A 9,406-nucleotide genomic window follows, 5' to 3' on the forward strand; every position below is an offset into this window, starting at 1 on the left:
GCCCCCTGCCGGCCCGGAGGGAGACACACAGCGGGCCGACCCTGATCGGACACCCCGCCCCCTGCCGGCCCGGAGGGAGACACACAGCGGGCCGACCCTGATCGGACACCCCGCCCCCTGCCGGCCCGGAGGGAGACACACAGCGGGCCGACCCTGATCGGACACTCCGCCCCCTGCCGGCCCGGAGGGAGACACACAGCGGGCCGACCCTGACGCCTTCAGGGCATCAAGTAGAGTGGAGGTGAACACCAAAGTACAGATGGAAGATTTGTTTCTATTCTGCATCAAGAAACCACGCTGCACTCTTATATAATACTACCATGGTGGCAGGTTTTACCCAGATGAGTTAAAGTTACATAAACTGTGCAGCAGTACAATAAACTCACCAACGTTAAAGATTCCCTTGTAAGTATGGGATCACTGGGACTCCACGATAATAAAGAAACCACTCAATACTGTATTCTTAAGGTGTAGATGGACACACAGACTGATTAAACAGCTAAAAGGCAGATGATAGACAGCTGCTTTACTTGCGTTGTCCTAAATGTGATCCTGTCCCACAGCAGCCTATAGAGTCCATTCACTACCATAAATATTCTCCTTCCCTAACATTGTGTTCTATCCCAATGAAGTAAAAGCCTACTGCAAATTAAGACTTTGATTTCCTTTGATTTATCGTCCTGATCTTGGCAGCATGGACTGATACCTGGAGTACTAGAGCATTGTGTTGTAACACATACTTACACATGGGGCCGTAATAGCTGCAGATAAGTTGGGGGAAAGCAAACCCGTGGACAACATTTTGTACTCTCTCATTATGTAAAAGGGGACTCACGGACAAAGACTGACCTCTGATCAGCAGCATTAAGGAGTACATTGCACCAAGTACAGAGTCCAGGTTGTGTAAAAAAAAAAAAAAAAAAAAAAAAACAGCTCGGCATTGTTTGTGAGTTACAGATCTGTCCAAGCCTGGGGTTGAAGTATGAAGTTTCATGTTCCATCTTCAGAAATCAATGCAGGAACTGTTTGCGAATGACTTATTAGACAAGTAATGTGACCAGATAAACAAAGGACCACAAAACAGCAGGGTTGGTTTTCAAGTTCTCCTAAAAATGTGTAAATTAAGGAAAACCATGCAACAACTGAACGTGATTTGAAAGTAAAATGACCTTATTCAATGTATCAAAATAAAAGGCATTACACTAACTTTAGCAGCGTTAACAAATGGCCCAAATTGTGCATGCTTTGTTGGTAGGCATTGCATTTCCTGTAGGAAGTTTCGCAAAAAAATAAGTATGCCTCTTTTTTTTTTTTTTAACAATTAGCCCCGACCAAACAGAATAGATGAAGGTTGTATAAGGGCTTCAGTATATCACTGCAAAAGGACCTGTCCTTGTAAGATGTAGTGAACACACTATTAATGATACAAATGAGCTGAAATTCAGGCTTTCATCGGGATAACACAAACCTGACTTACAGCATTCGCCCATTACATTTCTCCATATCCTGGAGTGCTGCAACAGTTTGCTGGGAGGAGGGGCTGGGCCACAAGTTGTGCCAGGCGTGCCGTTTCGGAGACTTCAGCTTTGTCAATTGTGTCAGGCGGAAACGTCATGTTCCGTCCACTCCCCCTCTCCTCCCTGCAAACACCGCCCCTGTCTGTGTGAATCGGGCCAATTGCGTTACCGGATGTCCCGCACGCCTCCTCCGCAGCCTTCTGCGGGCAATAAATACAGCTGTGAGTGCGGGGCTCCGGCCTCCTCACTCAGCCTGTCTGACGTCCGTACTGCCGCCGCTGTTTCATCACAAGCCTCAAGTAAGTCGCGTTTTTATTGTTTGAACTCCCTGCACGTTTTAATGTTGCATGATTAGTCTGATTTCTGCGAGTTCAGGTGTCCTGTCCGGGTTTGCCCTCTTGTGTCGGACTGTGCTGATGAAATGGGTGCTTTGAGTGGCGTGTGGAATGCAGAACTGGGTGAACAGGTCGTTACAGCTGTGTGCATGGCGTGGCAAAGACTGTTGCAACACCTTAAAACTTACAGTCTTTCAGTCTTCATTCTTTACTCTCACAAAAATAAATAAATAAATGAAAAAAAATGTATAGTTTGCAACTTAAAGTGAACTTTGAACCTTTGTTTCACATGTTATCTGCGTGAAGGCCAGAGTTCAGCCTTGTGAGCCAAATATTTACAGTGGTGACGTAAGAGAAGCAGGATCTAGGGTTTGTTTTGTTTGATGGAGGAAAAAGTGATCAGATCTTCCCCGTGTTTACTACAGTCTTAGACGAGCTGAGGCCCTGTCATTGAAATAACGTGTTTCTGTCTTTTTAGGATGACTCATCAGTTCCCATCCCTCTCTCCGGAGCAGAAGAAGGAGCTTGCTGACATTGCTCAGAGGATTGTGGCTCCAGGAAAGGGAATCCTGGCTGCAGATGAATCAACAGGTGAGCCCCGGAATCTGAGACATCTTTCTGTGTTGAGAGGTGAGACCAGAGTGGACTTGTGAGATTTCCTCTGTGCCCTCTTCCTTTAAGGCACCATGGGAAAGCGCCTGCAGAAAATTAATGTGGAGAACAACGAGGAGAACCGCCGTTGTTTCCGTGACCTCCTCTTCTCCACCGATGCCTCCATTTCCAAATGTGTGGGTGGAGTCATCTTCTTCCACGAGACGCTCTACCAGAAATCGGACAGTGGCAAACTCTTCCCACAAGTCATCAAGGATAAGGGTATTGTTGTAGGCATCAAGGTGAGGACCCTCCAGACACCGAGGCCAAATTGCAGTTGTTGACATTTTAGGGCATTTTTAATGTGTTTGGTTTTCATTCACCAGGTAGACAAAGGCACAGCTGGTCTCAATGGAACAGATGGAGAGACCACCACACAAGGTAAAATGGATTAAAGATGCAAAACCTTGCAACTTGTGTGCAAACGTTTCATATAGCTGCTTTGTTTTTTTTTTTTTTGTTTTTTTTTTTTTTTTTTTTAAAACAAACTTTGAAATGAAATACTTGCTTTGGAGAATTTGAGATATGGCATATGGTTACTGTGGTACAAATAGTTTTACAAAGACACTTGATTTAGAAGTTTTAAAATGCTCTGGTTTATAAAGTGATGCATGGAAGAAATCTACAAGTTGAATTCAGTACCTGTGTCTTACAGGTCTTGATGGTCTCTCGGAACGATGCGCCCAGTATAAGAAGGACGGTTGTGACTTTGCAAAGTGGAGGTGTGTGCTGAAAATCTCAGATGGCTGCCCATCAGCTCTTGCCATCGCAGAGAATGCCAATGTCCTTGCCAGATATGCCAGCATCTGCCAACAGGTGAGTTTGGGAGTGTGGCCCTCTAATTTAACTATTTAACTGAACATGATTGAGGTGTTAATGTGACGTTTATGTGCACAATCAGAATGGCCTGGTGCCCATTGTTGAGCCAGAGATCCTGCCTGATGGGGACCATGACCTGCAGCGCTGCCAGTATGTCACAGAAAAGGTTGGTTCATCATCTCTGGCTCTGTCAGGTAGCTATGGGAGCTTCTGAAACATGCGTATTAATAAATCTGCCTTGTCATCAGGTTCTCGCAGCTGTGTACAAGGCTCTGTCTGATCACCATGTGTACCTGGAAGGCACTCTGCTGAAGCCCAACATGGTCACAGCTGGACACTCCTGCACCACAAAATACACCCCTCAGCAGGTTGCCATGGCTACAGTGACTGCTTTGAGGCGCACTGTGCCTGCTGCTGTTCCAGGTGTGTGTCATCAAGCCAGCTTTTCCATCTACAAACCAGTTTAAGATTAAGAACACGGACAAGCAGGTTTCTGAGCAAATGAGGCACATATGGCATGCTCTGTCTTGTGGCTTTCCAGGCATCTGCTTCCTGTCTGGAGGACAGAGTGAGGAGGAAGCTTCCCTCAACCTAAACGCCATCAACCAGGTGCCTCTCCATCGCCCGTGGAAGCTGACCTTCTCCTATGGCCGTGCTCTCCAGGCCTCTGCTCTTGCTGCCTGGCAGGGCAAAGCTGCCAACAAGGCAGCTGCACAGAAAGCTTTCTGCGACAGGGCTGAGGTGAGCATCCCACCATGAATGGATTCACTTAATAAATAGATGCCAATAAATAATTAACATTTATTAGTTGGTAGTTGTGGCCTGTGTACAGAACTGCCTATGAGATGCAGCTTATCTTATTTTACTCACCTTTACACCCTCAGGTAAATCATTTATTCTAAAGGTTTAGGCTTGCACTAATGTGGTGCGAGTAATGTGGCTGATTATTAACACTCAGACTTTGCAATGCACTGACTTGTCCTCTCTCTTTTTTTTTTTTTTTTCCTCAGATCAATGGCCTGGCTTCCAAAGGAGAATACAAGCCCACTGGCTCAGCTGACAGCTCGTCCATGCAGTCTCTGTACACAGCCAGCTATGTCTATTAAATACTGTGAACATGAAACCCGCCTGCAAAACTGCACCTGGACCAAATCTAATTACAAGAATTTGTCCGCATTTCTTGTATGATTTCCTTCTTCCCTGTACTGCCAACTTCAGGGGAAGACTTCTTATGTTGAATTACTGTTTGTCTCCTCGGTGAACTGACTGAGAATAAATTAAGTTACCCAACTGATGTATTGTGGCAGACAGTTTAACTTGGGATGCATGTTGTTGCTTTTGTCCTACGATTTTGCTGGTGGACATAAATGCAGTATAACAATATTCTATTCACAAAATACAACTAATAGTAATGTTCAATTTTACCTGTGAAAAGTAATTTCCCAGGCCCTGTTTTCGATGGTCCACTGATATTTAGACAGGAATATTCTGCACAGTGCTGTGGCAACTTAGTTTATTCTGCGGCTGGGTACCTGGTGGTTGACCGTCTGAAGATGGCAGCCACATTTCCTGCGCCCCAGCAGCCAATGCAGCGCCTACTCTTTGTCTTTGGTTACAGCAGTAACATGAGCAATGCTGTCATTGCTGGTGAGGAGTTATCTGACGTTAGCAAGAAGAGACTACACCGGACCCCTCCACAGAGACCAGACCTGATGGATAGCCCTAAAAAAGAATACAGTTCTTTACTCTGGTATAAACGCAGAGAGCAAAATCTGAAAATGTACAAACATAAATGACTATATATATATATATATAGCATAAAGCATAAAATATAGCATAATATAGCATAAAAGATCTGCATCCAGTCTGCCTTGTGTTTACAGTATGTATGATTGCAGCCGATGCATTTAGCATAGTTTCATATGTAGGTTATTATGTGACCATTAATCTGAACATCTTTTTTTATTGTTTATTTAACAAACACAACATACATCACATTGATTACATCAAATATAACTTGAAGGTAAAGCTAGTTCTTGGAAAAGTGGCCTCTACACAAATCTGCTTTCAGTCTTTTAGAGGGAACATGTCTCCAGTCAGGCTCTTCATATGTTCATCACATGCTGAACTATATAAAAATACACATCACGTTAAAAGTTCAGCTATGAATATATCAGGTATATTTATCTCAATTTATCAATAATCTTAATGTTTTCAAATGTATCAGTTGTTGTTCTGAATAAAATAGCAGTCACAGGTGGATGTCCATGCTTTAACTGAATAAAGTCACATTGCGCAATATCTTCTGCTAAGTTTGCAGTAGACAGATGGTTACACAGATGAGCAAGAGCTGCAAGCATAGTTTAAATTAAGATCCACCCAAACCTTGTACATATACTGTATTATTGATACAGATAATCAAATTTGAACAGTTGTGGATGGATTTCCAGTACGCTGGTGAATTGTGAAGCAGAGGCCAAATGTAATTTTATTTAATTTGAATGTAAATTGAAGTATGGTCTTCTGCCTCATTTTACCAATAATACCCAGCCTGTCCACTGGTGCTTGTAAAATATGAATTAAAAAGAGGTGAAATCACACAGTATGAGTCATATTTAGCCTTGACAGTTCAAACCAAAGTGTAATATGCAGAGCGAATAATATAATATGGCCCATACATTAAGTACACAACAGAAATATTAGTGGTTACTGTGCTTCCTTAATAAATGCAAGTCAAATATCTATTTATATTGAGATAAATTGTTTTAATTTCCAAATAACTTTAAAAAGAAACAAATAAAGAGTGAGCACTAAGAAGCTGTCTGTAAGGTTATGGGCACATCAAATATAATGCACTGTACAGGATTGAGATGTACTTCTCTCAGATGATAGGTGGACAGGAGGAAAACAGTGCTTAATGAAGAAAAATAAATGAAAACGCAGATCTTAGCTTGATGTTGCGTCATTTTGGGGTGGTGCTGGGATGTGCTGGACGATAACCTGTTGAAAATAGTGATGTAAAGGATAAAGGGAAACAATCAGCTAAGAAAATGATGACTGGCACAAAGCTATTTAAAAAAAAAAAGACATCTGGTTTCCTCTTGATAATGATGATGAAGAATTCTTCCTTCTTTATTTACTCAGTCTTTGTATATGTGTGTATGTTGTGTATGCTGATCCAAAGAAGTAACTCTTCTTGATTTAAATATGAATAACTAATATCAGCGGGAAATTCCTGTTTCAGTATGATGAAGCGACAAATGGATTACCTGAGTTTGTGTTGATTTCAGTGCAAAACGAGCAACGGTACACAAAAACACGAGAATCCCTGACACACACAGAGACGAAGTGAACAGCAAGCCTTCAATGGCCACAAGCTGTCCCTGGGGACAGGACGTGAAAGAAGGGATTTATATAGCATGAAAATGTCCATATGTTTCGTGAAAAGAGGAATGCTGTAACTCACCTTTCTCATGTAACCCCAATCATTCCTAGGAAAGCCCAGCATAGCAAAGTTGCTGATACAACTTATTCTGTAGCCACAAGACACAATGATTCCAAAGAGGGAAACCACATACATGGCCAGACACACTGTCACCTGCGAGGGAAGAATTCATCATCAAAAAGGAAAGGCTGCAGATGCCCAAATAAAATAAAATAAAATAAAGAAACTGATAAAATTGCATCTGATGCGTACCATCTTCTTGGATGGATGTACTTCAGTGTAGGTAGACAGATTTCCACACACAAGAAACTAAAAGGAAAAAAAAAACAACATTTTGATGAGGCCTTAACTAGCTTTGCTGTCATGTCATGTTATGACAGCAGTTTGTTAAGTCTACACAATGGCCTGTTCCTATACATTTTAATGCTTATTTCAAATATAATAAATTTGTTTAGTAAAGATGGTTTGAAATAAAATATGCCAACCAATACCCCTAATCTGAGAATTGATATCACTTTTTTTTTTCTGACAATCATTCAGGCTGGAAACAGTTGGCCTACTCAAAGATAACAAAATCTGCCAACCTGCATCCATGTCTCTGCCAGTTGTTTGGTTACCTCATAATGACGATTTAAAAAACCTAAAACCCCTCATACAACAGCAATGCATCATTTATCAACTTACAATTTCTGTGAATAAGGATTTTATTGCCGTCTGTATTACTTACTTGCCCCCGCTCTCAATCATGAAACTCACCCCAGCAGCTGCCTAGTAGTATTAACTGCCAAATGAAGATAATAATAAAATCAATATACCAGCATCCCTGTGGCTCACTCATTTAGAGCACCGTTTAATTTTTTAAGAATAATATATATATGATGCTTTCTCGCTTTGGAAGAAAAACTCTGTGAGTTTTCCGGGCAAAGAATAAAGGTTTTATGTGTTGATTCGTGATTTGTCTGTGTGCTGTGGGCAGATTTTGTTATCTTCACACCCACCCAGGCCTTTTACTATAAGCAAAACTAAGGCAATGTTGACAGTTAAGACTGGACATTATTCATGGTAACATGCAACCAATCATGTACAATACCAGAGCTCCCTGCCAGAAAGGGATGTAGATTTCACAAGAGGTTCGCACACTTTCATTGGCCAGTTCAAATCCCATCAGCAGCTCTGCACAGCCAAAGATCAGGATGACAATCTGAGAGGGAGAAGATGAAGAACACGACGCTGTTTTTGCAGCCGCTCACTTTTGGAAGTCACAAAGTACAAGCAACTGTCCACTGTCTCATATCTGTGGCCCTGCACTGCTGGATGTACCCCAAGACTTCTGGGCTCCCTCTGGACGAAGCGGTGCAGGGGCTTGCTGGACATGAGCACTTCCTGTTGTTCTTCTTGAGCAACACTGTCTCCTGTTGTTCTCTCTCTTGCTGGTGGCTCAGTGACCTCCATTGCCAGTAAAACTCTCTGCTCTTTTTTGCAGTAAATGGACAGAACAAGAATTAAACCTTGGCCCAGAGCCAGCGAAGAAGAGTGACTACAGATAAGAGCTGCATGCAAAAAGAAGGCTAAAAAAAGTGTAGTAGTACAAAAACAGCTACCCACCTTGTTGTTTTTTTATGCAGCGAAGCAGAGTGGAAAATAATGGGAACAGAATGCTCTGGGTCGAAGATTCAAATGAAGAAATTTGAGAGTTTTCTCTTCAGTTTTTCAGGGAGGGGAGGAGCTAAGACTTGTAAAATGAGGCCATTGGACAGCAAGCCACAGTCTCGCTAAAACTAAATTAAATCTCACCAAGAAGTGAGGAAATCCATGAATGACAAGGTGTGCTATTTGTCAAGTATAAACATAAACAGTGACACAGTGAATTCACTCTCTGTTGGTCTGTTGGTAAAATTAGAGATTCAAATTATTATTAAGTGACTTTAAAAGGCTGGTAATCTGTACAGGGTGAAATTTGCCTTTGCCCAATGTCACCATGGATTTGGGCCCAGAACCATGATGCTAATTATTTATTCTGTTCATTTTTACTGATCTGATTATATTTTTCAAGAAATATATTATTAATTATATTTCAATACAGTTTTATGGGATTCAGAAAGCCAGTATGATGATGACATATTTTGGTTGAGAATTTAACAAAAGATTATGAACACACCAGGAACAATAATGAAAATGTATATTCTCCTATTTCCTCAATTATACAATTGAATAATGGCCACGCAAGTGCTTTGGTAGATTACTGTGAGGTCACTGTAAAGTTACATGATTTACACCCGAGTTAAATCACAGTAAGAACATGAATTAGTGAATTATGACCTTCGACCACTAAATTCTAGAGAATTCACCTTTGAGTCACAGTGAACATTTGTGCTATGTTTAAAAAAAAAAAAAATCCTTGCAGATCTTATTATTATACAGATGGAAACAATAGCAGGGCAGTCCACTACAAATCATTACTAATTAGGTTGTTTCTTGAACCAACCCCACACCATCAAAATAATGTTAATAGTTATTATTAATGTTCACTTGTTATAATGATTTTACTGTTCGATATATCAATGAATAAGTATTGTCAGGCACCAGAATAAAAAATTGTCATCCCCAGAAACTTTTTGTTCAATAAAACCACTCTTTTA

General features: G+C 41.3%; 1 protein-coding gene across 1 annotated transcript; it reads left to right on the forward strand.

The window, feature by feature from the left end:
- The first annotated feature begins 1,662 nt into the window (after positions 1 to 1,662).
- Positions 1,663 to 4,616, forward strand: aldob (aldolase b, fructose-bisphosphate). The gene is made up of 9 exons (XM_029512363.1): positions 1,663 to 1,816; positions 2,331 to 2,443; positions 2,534 to 2,745; positions 2,830 to 2,884; positions 3,159 to 3,319; positions 3,405 to 3,488; positions 3,571 to 3,745; positions 3,864 to 4,063; positions 4,333 to 4,616. The coding sequence occupies exons 2-9, from the start codon at positions 2,332 to 2,334 to the stop codon at positions 4,426 to 4,428; spliced, it is 1,095 nt and encodes a 364-aa protein (XP_029368223.1). The 5' UTR covers positions 1,663 to 1,816; position 2,331; the 3' UTR covers positions 4,429 to 4,616.
- The last annotated feature ends 4,790 nt before the right edge of the window (positions 4,617 to 9,406 follow it).

This window comes from Echeneis naucrates, chromosome 10 (genome assembly GCF_900963305.1).
Source record: "Echeneis naucrates chromosome 10, fEcheNa1.1, whole genome shotgun sequence".
NCBI lineage: Eukaryota > Metazoa > Chordata > Actinopteri > Carangiformes > Echeneidae > Echeneis > Echeneis naucrates.

Bases quoted from the DNA above. Each gene is read 5' to 3' on its own strand.
- aldob (XM_029512363.1), top strand. From the start codon at position 2,332: ATGACTCATCAGTTCCCATCCCTCTCTCCGGAGCAGAAGAAGGAGCTT. The intron at 2,444-2,533 runs GTGAGCCCCGGA...TCTTCCTTTAAG, and splicing joins GGCTGCAGATGAATCAACAG to GCACCATGGGAAAGCGCCTG. The intron at 2,885-3,158 runs GTAAAATGGATT...TGTGTCTTACAG, and splicing joins TGGAGAGACCACCACACAAG to GTCTTGATGGTCTCTCGGAA.